Source organism: Paramormyrops kingsleyae, chromosome 6 (genome assembly GCF_048594095.1).
Source record: "Paramormyrops kingsleyae isolate MSU_618 chromosome 6, PKINGS_0.4, whole genome shotgun sequence".
In the NCBI taxonomy this organism is placed as follows: domain Eukaryota; kingdom Metazoa; phylum Chordata; class Actinopteri; order Osteoglossiformes; family Mormyridae; genus Paramormyrops; species Paramormyrops kingsleyae.
In genome coordinates, this window is record NC_132802.1 from 14,576,598 (window position 1) to 14,594,301 (window position 17,704).

The following is a 17,704-nucleotide window of genomic DNA, read 5'->3' on the forward strand; positions in this document are numbered from 1 at the left end:
ACTATACACGGTTGGTCAGCAATTAAACGAATAACGAAGTTTTCCTAAATTACTCGTAAGCTTTTAGAGTATGAACCATGCTACAGCGTTCACTTAAAATATAGCGTATGAATAAAATGTATGCGAACATCTTATATTTACTAATTAACCTATAGATATTACAGAATAGCTTTTACCTACTTTATAAAAAATATAGCTGTTCTGTACTCCCATAACTTCCGTTGTGTGGTCCCGTTACACGTGAAACCCGCACTTATCAGTACTTTTAGGAGTGATAAGTAAACATTACATGTCGTGTATTTTACAGCACTGTTTTTCTTTGTTGTCAGGGAGGGAAACGTGCGTAAGGGGATCAAGCCGTTCAAAACAATTCACAGAAGTTAATTTCCTTCGCCCCCTACTCGACGGCGTCTTTTTGGTTCGGCCCACCCCCTCCTGTAAACAGTAGTTGGCGCGTTGCGTTAGCTTAGCTCAGCAACGACGGTCCTTCTGCTCGCGGCTAAAGCTCGCGAGCTGGGACTACCCATAACGGCAGACTTCAAGCTCTGTGGTCGCTAAATTAGGTTGCCCTCGCCTTATAGAAGGTAAATTAGTTATTTTACATTTTTTGTCCGTTTTATAACCACATATTGGGGCTTCCTGCCTGACTCGCTGCGGTTCGGCCACTCGGTCCAGGTAAAGCTATTTTGAGAAGTCATTTAATAACTCTTATAACAAATCCTGTCAGCCGGATAGCAAATATGTATTCCGAATTTGGGTCGCAGCTATCTTGACTGAAAAAGAACCAAAAAAAGCAAAGTTAAAACATATGCGCTGGATTATTTGTGATGAAAAACTTCGTGTTGTGTCCTGCGAGCTAACTGGTTCGTTTGACTCGGTGATGCTGTTGAGACGAACTATTTGGGGAATTTACTGTTGTATGTTCGGTAAGCTGATTATCTTTTACAAATATTGTAGCAATGTGTAGCTAATTTTATTGGGTTAATTGTTTATTAAGATTAGTATTGGCTTCTCGTTATTAACAGCTACTGAGAAACATCCACAGATGGAAGAAGTTGGAAAACCAGCGAAGTACGTTGTTTCCCGGATGAGTAACTTAAGATAAAATTAGAAATGCAGATGTACTGCAGGAATAGTCTCCTTTGCTGTTCTTGGTCTTGGTGGTGTTCATTTTTACGAGACGTTTGGGAGCACCTTCACCACTGCTTTTTATGTCCGACCTCGGCGGTGTAAAGGTATCAGAATATCCGATTACGCTTTGTTGTAAAACGTGAGAAAATAGCAGTGATGTTTGGCAGGCATACTTTAATTTACTGGGGTACGAGTAGTCAGCAGTAGTCATCGCTGGGATAATATGGTCTGGTTATTGTTTATTAAGCCGGCCCCATTTGAGAGTTGAGCTTCAGCAGGTCCGTTTTGTGGAGGCTATACACACACAAAGGAGGACATGATGGTATTAGAGCATGTGGGATTGTAGGATGCTTAACTAAAACCTATGAATTAAGGGTTCCCCTCCACATACAGACTAATCGTTTGCTGCATCTGGTTGCTTGACTATATATCAGGTAGACAAAGTGCATAGCCTGAATTGTGCCAGTAAAATGTCTAACTGTACAACAGTACAAATGAGTAAAACCAAAAACATATCACACCGAATATCAGTATGAAGCAGTGCTTATTTGTGTCTCAGCCAACATAAATGAAAATGTACATTGATGGAAGAGGTTTTTTTTTTTTTTGTTTGGGGGGGGGTTACAGTGATTTTGTTTTTCTTTTAAAGAGATGTCACTTGTCTACCATAATCCACAGTAAAAATCTTTTATAGTAGTTGTGGTGTCTCCCCTCTGCATTTAAGAGATTTACTAGTGGCAAAGGATTTTCCTTCCTGACTGGTGTTATTCTTTCCAATATCTGCTGTATAAGCACATGAATTTCATAACTGTCTGCAGGAGTAATGTACAATTTTTGTGGTCTTATACAGGCTTAGTAATTCAGTCTTTCATTGTCAAACTACTGTAGTAAAGGATTGGTTTTTGACCTTGTGATTTACACAATTCAAGGTGAACGCAATGAACTACAAATATAGTGAATTATGTGCCCTATATTGTATTCTGTTTGGTATTTACCATATCTGATGTACAGCTAAATAATGACATTATTTTTAAGAAACCACATATTGATTATGATTTACCCATGAGGGCTGTTCATGGGACAATTTGCTACTGGTATATTTCATTTATTTTTTTGGTGTATTTATATGAACCAGAGACTGGGCAACTTAAATTTGGTGCAGGTTATCCTTACTGTGTAATCTGTTTCTTCACGCATTAATATTCTTCAACTTGTTTTTCTCAGTTTCCAGACATACACCATGAATGAAGGGGAGCAGTTTGTGAACATTGACCTGAACGATGACCTTATCTGCAGCGTCTGCAAGCTGGAGACGGACACAGGGACACTGTCCTTCTGCCACATTTGTTTTGAGTTGAGCATTGAAGGTAAGAGTAAGATGGAGGGAATGACATGATGATGCAATTAAAAACTTCTCCCAGCACACAGTCAGAAACGTTGTGTCCACATGGTTTCCTGTGGAATTTTCTAAACGTCTTAACTGTTTTTCTCATTTGCAAACAACCCCTGAGCATAGTCATTTAGTGCTTTTAAGACTAATTCAAGGTATATTCATGGCATAGTTTGCTCTGGTTTGGTTTTTGGTACTCTGGTGCTCATTTTCTAAGTCATGCACAGGTAATACAGTTAACTTGGCTTATTCGAGGAGTTTCTTTGATTTTCTTGTCTTTTAGTCTAAACAGGCAGTGAACATGTTTCATCTTGTGGATTCTGACAGGGCTTAGTACTTTTTTTCTTCCCTGTTTCCTCATGAAGGAGCCCGCAAAGTAATGAGGCAGTGTGTTGATGAGTACCTTCTTGTCACGAGCTTGTGTCTTGCTTCCTGTCTGGTCCGTCTGCCTCATCATTCTGCTCTCCATGTCTCTGCCCGGCCTCACCGTTTTGCCAGTGACTTCCACACAGTCTCAGAAGTCAGTTTATAAAAAATGCAGATGGGGCCCAGCTAATCTAACTGTCGTATCATCTGAAACATGGGGAGTGAAGGTTTCTCTTCACCCGTGACTGGGTTACTGGCGTTTCGGTAGGTGTCGTTTTGTGCTAGTGTGATTTCCGGTGGTGCATTTCCGGGTGCACTCTGAGTGTGTGGTTTGCTGTAAATTCACATGCAGTTATCGAGCTATGGAGGTCTATAGGGTAGCTCATACTGGGCCGCTTTGGTTAAGGTTTTCACCCCAGTGTCCATTTAAGTCATTTGGCACTTTTCCAAGTTCAGGAACCTGGTTGCTGGGCCATCTCAAGTGGGTCCTTTTGTAGTTCCTGGCCACTTTTACGTGTCGCTTTCCCACTGCACAACAGGAACTGTGACCTTTATGCTAAATAAGCATGGGAGACTCAAAAAGCTCATAAGTTGAAAAATCACACGGATTTGGTCTGAAAGTTCAGGAGAAATTGCATTTTATTTATATTTTATTTATACGGCCCACAACATATTTATAATTTATAATCTTAATAAAAATAATTTTTCTGCTAATAAGGTCTGACAAGTTTCACTGCCCGTACTAGTGATTTTAGTAGAGTTTAGGTAGAAATATGGAGATGAATGCAAAAAAGATAATGCATTTAATGAAACTGTGAGAGAAGAATAATTCCTTATGCTAATTTTTTTGCGCCACTGCTTCCATCTTTCTCTCCGCACTTCCACATAACTTCCAAGTTAGCGCCGGCATTTGTGGTCAACCAGTCAGCCCCACCCAGTAGTTCTTGGTCAAGCAAAAAGTGCCTACTCCAGAGTAAGGACTAAAAATAGCTTTAAGAACTACCTCAGAGCAACTACAACAGGTTCCTGTGGTGGGAACGTGACAGAAGTTCCTGGTTCTTAAATGTTTTTGGTTCCTCAAAAAGGTTCCAGTGGTGGCAAAGTGCCTATATAAACAGGAGGGGAGATGCCAGTGGAGTTCTGTGGCCCACAGTAGAGGGCATTTTATGTTTGTTAATCTTAATTTGTGTTATACATTTTGGTAACTTCTTTTAAACACACATTTCACTTTGGCAGGGTGGGGCTGAGGGATTCTTTGATCCAAAAGACCCAACGGTCAACCATGCTTGACGTACCATGACAGGGGCAAGTGGGATTTTTTTTAGGAAGAAGAACTTAAATAGCAGACGTGCTGCAGATTGCTTTTCAAGTGTATGTTGCTGTATAAAAACGTGACGCATGGCAGCTTTTAAAATAGCCCGTGTATAACATAGGGCTTCTGGTGCTTTGAGTGCAGGCAGTCCCTGGGTTAAGAACCTCTGACATACGGACAACTCATACTTGCGAATGGGCTGCCAAAAAACCCATTATATTTACAAAAATTAAACACAATCACTCATAATGAATACATGCACTGCTCGTGAAAACATTGCTTGGTTCAGCAGTGTGTCAACTCGTGGTACAGTACTGTGTGTAGTTTTATTATTAATTTTGATCAACACTTATTATTATTATTATTATTATTATTATTCAGACTTATCTACAAATTTGACTTAAAGATGGGAGCTGATCTCAGTCGTCACCTGGAGACTTCCTGTACACACAGCCAGGTTAGATCAGGACTAGGGATGCTCATTTCGATTAATTTTCCCAACCGACAACCGCCGTTCGTTAACCGAACATTAACCGTTAACTGATTAGATTAGAATATTAAATTCCTCTGGGGTCGGCGGTCCCGCCGGCGGGATCTGACAGAAATTTCGCCAAACCATTTAAATAACTCTGCGAGGTTTTATCATATACACATTTAAAAAACACCCTCAGAAACCTTGGACGGTCTACTTTTCAAATATATATATATATATATATATATATATATATATATATATATATATATATATATATATATATATATATATATATATATATATATATATATATATATATATATATATATATAGGTAGAAACTAAATATATTTTTATAGCTTCGTGATACGAATAGAAAGAACAAGAGTGACTGACTTAAGCGTCTGCGTCTCGAAGCAGCTCTGATCGCCTTCCCACTTGCAAATTGCGCTATTCGCATGATAACAACATGATAATCCGACAGTTAGTATTGGATAAAGAAATATGTGAATACGCCCATTGTAACCGAAATAAAACAAGAGCACATGTCTGGGTAGTGTTTACGCCGATCGGCTACAATATAGCACACGGATACGTCTCTGCCGCTGAAGCTTTGCGCCAATGTTTCCATTTTCAGCAGCAAAGCTCGTACCTGTGTTCATGGCTCAGTGGGCTAAGCCTGTGTGCCTGTAATCACAGTCGCCGATTCAAACCCAGTGTATTTAGAACGTGAAAAGCGATCTTCAGCTGAGATGCCACAAAACTTCATACTACTACTAATAATTAAAATATATATAAAAACATTTTAAACCGTTTAACTGATAGTAATATTCAGTCAAAATTAATTATTTTGGTTAACGGTTAAACGGTCAAAAGGAGCATCCCTAATCAGGACACACTCATTTCTTAAGTATCGTGTTTTCTACCCAGCTAGGCAATAGCTAATCGATGGTGCAGAAATGAGGACAATTGTTTTGCTACATAGTAAATACATTGTTGGATGGAAAATAACACATCCTATGCACAGTTAAAAATTATTTCAATTTTTGTCAAGGTGTAATGGCTAATTATTCCGAAGTAGAATCTCCCCTCAGTGTGATAAAATGGTTGCTGCATGTGCTTAAGACTCTACAGAATGATAGAATGTGCGTTGAAAAGAGCTGCTTTTTCCTGGTTTTCCTGACAGCCTCACAGAGGCTATCCAAACCACTTCCTTACTTTCTATGGGCCTCTTCGCCACAGAAGGCTAATGTTCTGAGGGAATCCTTCTAAGGTCGCCATATGGTCTCTGTGTTGTAATTGTAGTTTGATTCTTTAGGTCACTTGCAGACATGCCATTGGCTACATAGCCTGTAATCTGGCAGGGTACCATTTTCCCCTTGATTATAGTGAGCTGCAACATGTAACATCTGATTCCTGATTCTGTTGATACCCTGTCAGGGAGAAATGCATTTCAAAGTGTTTTCTGCATGCAATTAATGCCAATTTGGCAGGAAGGGAAATCCCCCTAGGATTAAATTAGCACCATATTCATATTTGCAAACAGCTTGACCGTTAGTCAGACTTTTTTATGGGTCTCAGTATCTAGCAACAAAGAGGGTGTTTTAAAGATCTCGTAGAAGCTCAAGACCTTTTACACAAATCCTGCTGGCAGAAGATTGCATGCTGAAAATTTATGAAGCTAGTCTTGCAGTAGAAGGTTGGCATGTTGTGCAGGGGCCATTTCTTCCTGATGAACTGTCATCTGTGTGGCAAGATGCGGAGGAGAGGAGTGTTGTGCAATAGGAGGAGGAGACTCGCGTGTTGCAGAAACATTGGGAGGCAGAGCCCCTCTGTTGTCTCGCACTCCTGACCCAGCTCCAGCCTCTTCTCCCCTACACCACAGGGATGTCATGGAAGGCTGTAATTATTGGAGACAAGTTGGCGGGAAAAAAAGGATTCATCTCTTGCCTGTTGCTTTGCTATATCATGCATAAAGGAAAGCTTGTCAGATTCCCTGGACAGAGTGCAGGTTAGACATACTTGGTAGTAAGCTCAGTGTTTGAAGGACGCTAGAAGGCCGTTTCTCTGCTGGACCGTGTAGGGTTGTAGCTTAAGATATTGCATGTCCCAGCACTACTGATTCTTGTTGACTGCATGTGCTTCTCCCAGTGATTTTCTCTTGCTCTCTCATTTAATATTGTTAAGTCTCAGTGGTCAGACGTTGAAGCTTTGATGTCCTCGAACAGCCATCTCACCCCAGTCAGCTGTATGCTTAAACTCATTTCTTCAACCTCTAGCCCAGATGCAGAGCAGCAGTACAGTCTGTCTCGGTGCCCAAGCACACCTCTAAGTGAGGGATGTCTTGAGGCGTAACCACACTGACATGGCTTTGCTTACTAGTAGGGCCAAAAGCGTGTCCAAACCAAGCTGATTGCATCACCACCATCTGATTGGTCAAAATGCAGTAAAATACCAGTGTTCTGCACTTGAATAATTTGAAGGGAAAAGCGTATATTCTATATATTCATTATTAAGTATTGCACATCACAATGTTTTTTGATGCATTCCCAACAACTTGGATCTTGAAAGCTTCCAACCTCCTTCTTACTACTATACTATACTAATACTGCTAGTACTATAGAACAGCTGAATGGAATGGATTTATAATACAAATTTACACAAGCTAATGCTAACTCTGCTAGCATTTGATACTTGCATAATGTAGCAATTCTCACAGACATGCTAGCAGAAATTAGCACAGTAGTAAAAAAATAAAAACAATAATTGTACATTATGGTTGTCCCATGACACTGAGCCGACCCTTCTGCAATGGAAAACCAAAGTGAGCTGGTACTGTGCTGTAACTAGTTTTTCTTTGTACGGGTCGGTTTCTGTATGCCCGTGGAAAAGTGCCTCTGGAGAGACTACAAGCCCGTAGAGCAGGGTTATTCAACTCGCAGTCCTTGAAGTCCGAGCACTGCTGGTTTTCCAGCCTTCTTTTACCTGTCAGTCAGGTGTGAAGCCTCTGACCAATCAGAATCAGTAATCATTAAACAACTACCTGGGAGAACTGAAAACACGGCCTGGATTTGGAATCGAGGTCCAGAGTTGAAGAACCCTGCGCGTAGAGTCTCCCATGCCTGAGGACACTTGTTTACTTTTAATCTGGTCTCAGCTTCAAGGTGCTGTAAGGCAGGTTCAGGGTGAGGGTCGTCAGTGTCAACAGCTACAAGTGCAGCAGCTATTTTTGCACAGCGACCACAAAGACTGGTGTTTCCGCTGTCGTTATTTTCCTGCAACAGCTGTGCCATTGAAATGCTGCTCCAGGCTTAGGCTCAGCAGGGCACTCAAGGAAAGTGGACCACTTCTGTTGGCGTGCCCATTACATAAACCCTCTCGTCGCTGTGAGCCGCTGCATTGTCCGGGCTTTCTGGTTCCCTAATGAGCCCCCAGATTGTGCTCTGAAATGGAAATCTCCTCATCTGTCCTTTGGCGTCGGAAGGTGGAGGGGAAACAGCCTGTGCGTGGCACTAATTGCAAATCGTGGCGAGGTGCAGAAGATGAATTGCCAAGCAGATAAAACAGGAGCGCTGAGCACCAGTGGAAGTGGTGGGCTTTGATGTTTCCGGGCCCTCCAGCCAGCGCCTAAGCCCCTCATCCCAGCATGACAAAAGGATCTCGTTAGGCTTTCTCCTTGATTAACATGCCAGCTAACAGAAGCTTACACGGTTGGCTCAGCCACATGCTGGCCTGGCTTTAGGGTACCCAGAATCCCTAGCAACCCTGGCACTTTGCTCTGCTGTCCTGCAATTTCATTGAACGATTAGCACATAATTTGCCTTCATTTGAATGTTCCCTATGTATAGGACATGCAGGTATTCTAAATAGATGGATGAATTTTCCCTTTCTTACTCTAAACTCAGCCCGTGTAATTTGACATTGCAGTCATACTAAAAGTTTTGAAGCGATGGCACTTCCCTGGACTGCCAGTGTGCTTAGCCCATTCATCATGGCTGACGACTGCTGATAAGGATGAATGTGGAATAAGACCCTGCAGGTGGCTTTCAGACTTACTCCCTGTGTGTCCTCTGACTGCTAGAAACGACCAAAGTGCTCAAAGTCAGGCACAAACACCAAAATCAGCAAGAGGTACTCTTGGAAAGATGAATAATAGACCATTCAAGAGAACCGTTAACATGAAAGTTGGATGCTGTTTGCAAGCATAGGCAGTCTCCTGAGTAAGGAAGTTGTAACTTACTAATGCGTGGTCTCGTGTCTCGTCAAATATGGTTTCGGTTGCAGTCAAGGCTCATGGGTATTGTTTGCTCCTCTGTCTTTAAATGACCAGCTTCACTGATGCATGAGCGCTGTCAGCCACCTCTGGAGTAGTTTTTTCATGGCACTAAACAAGTGGAAATTCTGCTGAACACTAGTGCTAGCAGTATAGAGCAGCTGGTGTGCTCAAGGGATACCTATGGTCCTGGGAACACCCCAGGAAACGGGCCTGTTTGGGGCCTCTGCCAGTGTAAAGTTGGGGTCTTTTGATTAGCACAGGTGGCTAGAACATTGTTTATGAACTTTTCTCCTCATGGTAAACAGAGAGGGTTTTCATCAATATTGTCATCTCTAGTCAAGCTGTAGCACTGGGCCGAGAGCCCCATCAGCAGGAATCAAGAAATGCTGACTCTGCCGCTGAGAAGCTTAGGCTTTGTAAATGATTGGAACCCTCTTCTATTCTAGCATTCCAGTGACCACAGCTAATGCTGTTAGCAGATATAGCTGCTGTTGCAAGTTATACATCTGTTTTAGCACACCATTGCTCAGGAGAACTGTTATTTTGGAAAATCTGAATTTGTAGTGTAGAGAGTAAATGACTACTTTGTTTATGGTGCAGAATTAGTATCATACAGACACATACAGTTTTGGCTGTAAGGGGTTCTCAACTACTCATACCATTAAATCACAATTTCCCCAAACGACAGGCAAAACTTTGTGTAAAGATTGCTGACGGTGGGTGAAGTAGCAGGTTGCTTTCACTTCCAGTGGAAATGGATCATTCTCAAGTTTACTGGGGCAAAAAGATCAAGGGTCTGTACTGTTGCAGTGCTTGCCGTTTGAAAAACCCATTGCCTTATTGCTGTACAGACGGGAGGGCAGATCTCACACAAATGTATGAAGGGATACCGAACATCTTGGCCAATTAAATATCTTCATATCTTGTTACACTTGGCAAATGAGTCAGCGGTGTCCTGCCACAGTCTCTGTGGGTATTGACTTGATTGCTGTCTGTAGAGTGGCTGTTAACCAGCAGTTATTACTGATCACCTTATGTCATCACAGCTGGGCATAATGACTTTCTGAACAATTTACCAGAATTGTAAATATTAAATTGGTTATGATTTTCTTAGTGAAATTACAGCCTAACCTATGCTTGTTCTGGGTCATATATTCCCCGATGTTCCCATGGCCAGGTCTAGACAAATGAAAGTTAAGAATGAAGACCATGCTTAAACTGACTTAACTCCACTCTTTATAGCAACTAGTAAATTAGATATAATTATATAGTATTCCATGGATCTTTTGGATAATCAGTGTGGAATCCATGCACAAATCTTTGACCTGTTATGATGGAAGTTATATGTAAATCATTATTGATCCTTGATTGCTATTTTGTTTTCAGAAGACCATTTTGTTTATATTCACTGTTTTACACAATCTATTATGCACAGTTAATCCTATCATGTGTCTAGCTCAAAGCAAGGTCACCCTGTCTGATTTTCTGTCGTAATGCTAGGCTAGTTTTCTAGATAAATTTCTTAAATTTATTTTAACGTGAACCCAGATGATGGAAATGCATTGAACCTGGTGACATAGGAACAAAAAGCAAGGTGTGGATATTTCCAGCAAGTCAGCCTGCTGAATCCCTCCCCCTCCCCCAAGGAGTTTAGTGTACAAATGTGCGGTCAGTTGACATCACTGAGTGACTCACGGTGTTTCAGAAATTAGTTTCACATCCAGCTTGGCATCCTGTGCAGCCTCCTGCCTATTCTGTCTGTGAAGCCATTCAAGGCTTTCTTAGTTTTTGTCTGTAAAATTGCTCAAACATAGCTATACATTTCCTTTGAATCTAACACAGGCAGTGAGAGGAAATGGGGCCCACATGGGCTAACTAGACGAAAGCCTTTGTTTGAAGTTTTGCTGTTGGCAGAAATCTGGAAGCTCCTGTTCTGCCATGTGCCTGCCAGCATGAAGTTAAAGGCAACAGTCATTATGCGACCAACCATACAGAAGCTTGTTGCTCATTTATCCTTCTGTGGCTCCGCGGTGCTGGAAGCAGTGTCACTATTTTATTAGTTTTAATTAAAAGATATCATGCTGTTTGATTTCTGTGTGTTTTCCAGTATGCAACTGGTAGTTCTAAAAAAAAAAAAAGTACTGTGACATTCCTGCCAAGAATCTGATGGTGTTGATTCATATACTGGCAGTTTATGGTGGCAGAGCCATACTTGCTCCATATGCCCTGGTTTGTCCATATGCGCTTGCTGAAATTGCCCTAAATGTGAAAGCATCTAGTCGTGAGATTGGTTTTACCCAAACAGTGCTTTGTTGGGCTTTCTTAATGCCGAACCCCCTTCTTTTCTCACTTGTAGGTTAGTGAGATAATAGCACCTTGGCACAATCTGCAGGGTTTAAAAACTTTCAACAACCTGTTTATTTGTCCCACAGCAAGGTGACACGAGCCTCCCACCTCATCGTGCCCCGTTTTTGTTCTCCAGTAATTCATTTTTCATCCGCTGCCTTGTTGAACTGGCCGCAGGCCTCGCCAGAATGACGTATTTCATTTATGTCAAGTGAGGACAGGGGCCCTGCGGGGAGGGAGGCACAGATTACTAATGTGGAACAGTTGGCATTGAACTTGAATCCCTTATGTAGGAGATACACCTTCATTTAGCTGCACCACTTAGGAGGCTCCTGCTGTTATGAATTGTGGGCGTGTTTGTCTTTTTCTTGCAATGTGTTTTTGTTATAGGAAATATGAGATCAGTTCTTTACTAATGTTGAATCCTTTTATAACTATATTGCACCAAAATTTTGAACTGGAAAATATTAAATATGAATAATTTATCCAACTTTGTTGATGAATCTCCCCCCAAATTTTTCAGGAATGTTAAATATTGTTTGTCAGACTTTGAACCAACATTGAAGTTTTGCAATCAATTTAGCAGTTTTGCAACTCTTTCCTAGCCTCTTTGAGCTTGAGCTAGGGTGACTGTGATAAGCCCTTGTGTATGCAGTAAGGGGTCACTGAGGAGGAAGGCACAACATGGCTTGGTTCAAATACCATCCCATAACACTTGGAGGTATTAGTGGTAGCTGGGTGGGCTGATGCACCATTGCAGTAGACATTTTGAAGTACGTTAGCTGTACTGTTGTGTGTGTTCAAGTTTTAAGATGTTTTCTTCATGATTTTTGGATGGGTATATGTGCCAATAGGTTTTTCCATTTATGGTTTTGGGGAAGTGATCCTCTTTTAAAGCAGCTTTTGTGGAGTGATCAGGATGTCTGCTTGGCCTCACTGTTTGGATTTTGAACACTGTAGTTTGCGTGCATCTATATTTATCAAAAGTCTCAGTTGAAAGCTTTATCAAAGTCTCAGTTGTCCTTCCCTTTTGCAGGTGTGACCAGCTCTGCCCTTTTACACTCCAAGTCCCTGCGTGGTCACAGAGACTGCTTCGAGAAGTACCATCTCATCGCCAACCAGAAGTTGTCCCGGACCAAAGTATCCCGCAGCACTTATGAGGGTGTGAAGAATGTTCTGAGCCAAAAGATAAGCCGTATTATCCAATATGCTCAGAACAAGGATGGTTCGGCAGATGCAAGCCGCCGTGGGGTCAAGCACCAGCTCCTTTGCTGCAGCCAGCAGGGTGACCGCAAGCTGGTGCCCCGGACAAGCTCACATGTACCCCGCTATGCCCCCCGCTGGGAGGAGGGAGCAGCCTCAGGGGTCCCGGACCACTCCCAGGGCATTCTCAGATGTCACTCTGCGAAACAGCTGGGACTGAGTGTCCTGGAAGATGAAGGCGCCCCGTTCCACCCCGGGGCTGGCCTGTGGCCAATGGGCAAGAATGGTGTACATCGGGCTCAGCAACAGGGCAGCGAGCCAGCTGGGGTTCGACAACGCAAGCCTCAGGGCCATAGCCAGGAAGAGTGTGAGTTTGATTTCTGTGCCTCCATTCTATATAGGTTAAGAGCACTCGTTTAGTGGACTGGGTGCTAACTGTACAGACCCTTTCTCTGTCTTTCATACCAGTGAACAGAATGAGTGTTGATGAGCTCTGTCAGCTGAAGGGACAGCTGCGACTGCAACTTCAAAGTAAGTAATTCAGATGTCTCTCGCGTGACCATCCGCCCCAATTCACACCATTCTTGCGAACAGATGCTGACCGGTTTCGCTTTTCATTTATTGCAAGGACGCTTTAAAATGGACATCTTTTCACACAGTGAAACTAGATATAAATTATGCATAAGGAATTGTGGTTCAAATCTTTAAGCTGTCCCGGCAGAATAATTATAATAACTCTGTGTGGCATGTTTGCTGTTCTCTTTATGACTTGCATTCTCATTGCTTGCATGTAATTGACTCTTTTTTTTTTTTTGCCTTGCATCTCCACAGAGGTGTTTGAGGAACTGACGACGGCCGTCCAGGAGAAGGACTCCTTGACCTCAGAGCTGCATGTCCGTCACATTGCAATTGAGCAACTCTTCAAGAACTGCGGCAAGCTCCCCTGGCTGCAGGTTGGCAGGGCAGGGGTCAAGGCGAGCAACACGCCAACGGAGTGACCGCTTGGCTTGGGACGTTGTCTCACCCCATCCACCTCATTGGCTTCTGAACCACCTGACTGGACTGCTCCAGCCACTTTTTTTAACCCAAGAAAAATATCTGGTTCTGTTTCAAAGTATTATTTTATTACATTTGGATAGATAAGGTTTATAGGTGTGTGTGTGTGTGGTGTGCGCGCGCGCGTGCAGGCATGTAAGGTTACCATGTATGGGTGAAATCATGATTCGGGTAAACCAGGTGATCTGTGAGGCAAGCAGAGACTAGGGCTGAATGTATAACCTTCAGCATTGATCTGAGATGTCCGCAGAGAACATGCTTCATCTATGCAGAAACAAGAATGAATTCTGTGGTTCTCATTTAAGAGCACACCTATTTGTGCTTTTTTAAAATATGCTTTAAATGTACACCGAAACAGGAAGTACATGTTTAATATTAATTTGCCGTTTTTAGTCTGTTTTATGTTATAACCATTACATTTTTGTCCAGATTCACACTTGATGGTATTTATTCTGACGTTTTCTATTTATTGCGCTAGCAGTGTGGCTCTGATGCAACATCTGTCTTGTGGTCAGATCTTTTTAGCACCTCTGAGATTTCTGTTCTGGTAACAGTACAGTGCTTTCACCAAGCACATCAGCAGTGGTTTATGGTATTTGGTCCCCTGAACTGGGTTTACAGTTTGGCTTTTGGATGTGGTTTTGCATCTCTTGGCTTATCGTTTCCGCCCGGTTGACAGTTTCCTTGTTGCTGTGGTAACTTGCAGTAGGGAGGTGTATCAGTGCAATGGAAGTTCTTAATTGGAGCTGAGGGAACCATGCCAACAATGCCATCTTTTGATGGAATAAAAAGTGGCTTCGTTTTCACGTAGCCAGTGTGAAAATGCACAGTGAAATTTCATAGGCTGTTTAAAAATGTCACCCCCATGTTGTACGCCAGTGAGGTTTGTAAGATTTTGAGTCTATTTGAAATGCATACCACTATAGACTATATATCATTTTAAATTTATTGTAGTTGGTTTTTATTCTGCTGTCATTCTGATCAGATGTGCAGCTACATGTCATTGGCACACAGATTCTACCGTCTTGACTTGGTTCATGCTCATCAAAAGGTGTTTTCTGTTTGAACTTTGTTGTCCGTTTTAGTTGCATTATCATAGTACAGATGTGATAAGTAATTGAGGTGTTAGGTTTAGCTGATGTTTTTAGTTCATTGATGTTTTTATGATTATGCATTTCAAATAGGAAGCATAGCTCCTCCTGCTCTTTGGTTTTTGGTATGACAATCTTTTTGTGCTTTTGAGTGAAACATAAAGTGTGCCTGCCCCCTGCTGGCCATTCAAGGTGTATAGGACCCAAATACATATACAGTGGTACCTCAGTTCTCGAACTCATTAGAACTCAAATTTCTTAAGTCGAACCAACCAGTTCGGAAAAAAATTGCCTAGAACTCGATCTGAATCTCAGAAGTCAAACCAACCTAAGACAATTTGTATGCGCGGGGAAATGAGTCACACCGGCACGTCTCTCAGCAGAAACAAAGGGTAAAGCTTCAGTCTCAGCCTCGCATTCGATGTGATAGCATCGTGCATGTTTACACTAGCGGAATATGTATTTAAACAGTAAAAATACATTTAGACAATGATAGACAGTAACAGTAATTATCATTACATAATAAAATACATTTAAAAATAAAGATTTCTTATTTTAATATTAATAATAAACCATTAATACATTTATAATAATATTGTCGTGCCAAGCTGGGACGGAACGGAGACAAAGGCGCAGACGTCAGGGTATCGGGGAATACGGGGTTTAATTACAGGTAAGGCAGGCAAAACGCAGACGGACAATACAATGACCGGACTGGGGAAACAAACTGAAACGCAGACGAAATACAGAGGACTAATGACAAGAACCAGAAACAGCTGATCACAAGGGGATTCCACACGGGGTTAACGAGGGGGCGTGGCACACGGAAGGCGTGGACGATTGGGGCAGGACACATTGTTTGGATACATTTTTCTTACTTTACACATTAGTGTTTTGATAAATGTGCTTAGATGTGTTTAGTACAGTATATGCTCTTCTTGTTTTATCCAGTTCATTTTGTGTTTAAATGCTTAAAAAAACACATTTAGGTGTAATTTTTTTGGGGCCGGGAACCAATTAATTGGTTTTTCATTATTTCTTTTGGGGGAAAATTCAATCAGAACTCGAACTTTTTAGGATTTGATGTGGAGTTCTGAACGGATTAAGTTCGAGAACTGAGGTACCACTGTATATATATATACTGTATATTTTTTTTGTGCACTGCTGATTGCTGGAACACAAGAAGTAATGAATCATTGTTTGTTTTTCTCCCTTCAGACCATGCTATTGCAATAAGACTGCTTTGCTTTTATTTGGATGCCCCAAATATTCTTTCTCTTTATAAGAGCAGTATTTGCCCCTACTGGGGTTTTAAGGGAAGGTTTTTCAAACTGAAATAGATCTGACCTTAGTTTGGTTTTTGGTGTGCAGCTCAAGCATGCTTTTGATTTAACCGAGTGATGCTTTACTAGACATTGTATCCGAGGTGTTGGGTTCAAGGTTGCCCACGGTGAGATGTTACCTTAACTAATGACTACTTGTTTGAACTGATGCCTTGCTGCCTTACAGGAAATGTGCTCTATCACAGATTTCTGTACGTTCACAGTAAGTTTGTGTGTGTTTATCTGTGCTGGGACACCTGCAACCCACATCTGGCATTTATAAATATGTGTAGCCCTGTGGGCTACTTATTGTGATACGTACATGGAGAAAAATGCAATAACTTTCAGCTCACTGCATTTGTGAATTGCCTGTCCTGTGATTTGTATTTTTACAAAAAATTAAAATATTTTCTTATCTATTCTAACAGTTTGTTTTGATTGGCAAATAGAATGAGTGTGTATATGTGGAAAATGAATGCCTACTACACAAAGGTAAAACTAAATGCAAGCAAGAAGCTCATTGTACTGTAGTCTGCAACTACATTTTTCCATTTTGTGGGATCATATCAAATTTGAACACATGACATACAGTACAACAATGTAGGCAAAACAACGTATGTCCTTTTGATTCTGCATCCAAATATACCTAAACTACACACTAAAAATGTCACTCCAACATCCAGAAGAATTCTCATGTCATGCTACAGAGAGTGTTCATGCTACTTAATGTCACATTTCCACAGATTATAGTCCATCAAAGTTTTTACCATAATCATTATGTTGTCATCACTTTATCCTGCTTTAAGGTGATTGGCAGTCAATATGTTGGTTCACCTACATTTATTGCGCGCTCTCTACTTCTCAAATTGATTTAAAATTAAGAGAATTAACATTTAACTGGTTGCAAAATTAAAATTCTGCATGAAACCAGACACCTGCATCTCCTGCCATCTCTGAAATTCATTCTTAATCTTCATTATTTGGGGGGGGGATATCATTTTCAGGTCGTATTGACCCAGAGAATTTGAATATTCTCAAGAGTCACATCAAACTTTGTTTAGACTTTAAATAGCACAGCATTTATTTCAAATATTGTGTTTGACAATGGCTGATTTGAATAGAAGGTGACAGGTTTCCTTTAATAATTCTGTCTTTTGTAACTGTTCAATCACCTTAAGGTGTGCACAGTCAGGCAATTCCAGAAATCCCTGCAGTTGTCTAAGCCCTTGGCCCTTTTGAATGGGGTGGACCTCTTGTCTTCCTTTCACTCACTTTACACTCCACACAATGGGCAGGATACTTGAAAGGACAACGCATTAATGGAACAAGATGTCCATCTGCTGGAAAACAAAGGCCTACATTGTACGTGAGGAGTCTCATGTGTGGGATCCCCATCTCTTTATCTCTGATTGCAGACATCTCGTCTCTTTCCCATGGCTGATATTACAGTTATCTAAACAAATCACCCTAAACTATTCCTGTGGTATTCTTACTGGAAGAAAAATTCTTTTTACTTTTTGTGTTCCAGACACTGGCAATTGCCTCATCTTCTGATCTCTGAACTCCACCAAACTGCAACAAACCAATATATGCAAGTATATGCCTAATTTCCTGAAACTTGGCTGAATCCGACACAATCTTCTCTGTCGCTTGAGGTATAAATGATTTAAATGCAGATTGTGCATCAAGTATTTCTGTGGCTGTAAGATCCTGGTACAATTTTGATTACACTGGAAG

The 17,704-nt window shown here is 41.4% G+C and overlaps 1 protein-coding gene across 5 annotated transcripts; it reads left to right on the top strand.

Annotated features, from left to right (window-relative positions):
• The first annotated feature begins 448 nt into the window (after positions 1 to 448).
• On the top strand, positions 449 to 16,392 carry c6h21orf91 (chromosome 6 C21orf91 homolog). Of its 5 annotated transcripts, none has more exons than XM_023832935.2 (6): positions 449 to 675; positions 1,026 to 1,071; positions 2,356 to 2,498; positions 12,332 to 12,865; positions 12,967 to 13,029; positions 13,330 to 16,392. In XM_023832935.2, the coding sequence occupies exons 2-6, from the start codon at positions 1,046 to 1,048 to the stop codon at positions 13,494 to 13,496; spliced, it is 933 nt and encodes a 310-aa protein (XP_023688703.1). In that variant the 5' UTR covers positions 449 to 675; positions 1,026 to 1,045; the 3' UTR covers positions 13,497 to 16,392. The 5 variants fall into 5 exon arrangements, with proteins under 5 accessions (XP_023688703.1, XP_023688704.1, XP_023688706.1 ...); XM_023832936.2 differs by having other exon boundaries at positions 449 to 584; XM_023832934.2 differs by lacking the exon at positions 449 to 675 and adding an exon at positions 708 to 926.
• Positions 16,393 to 17,704: the final 1,312 nt, after the last annotated feature.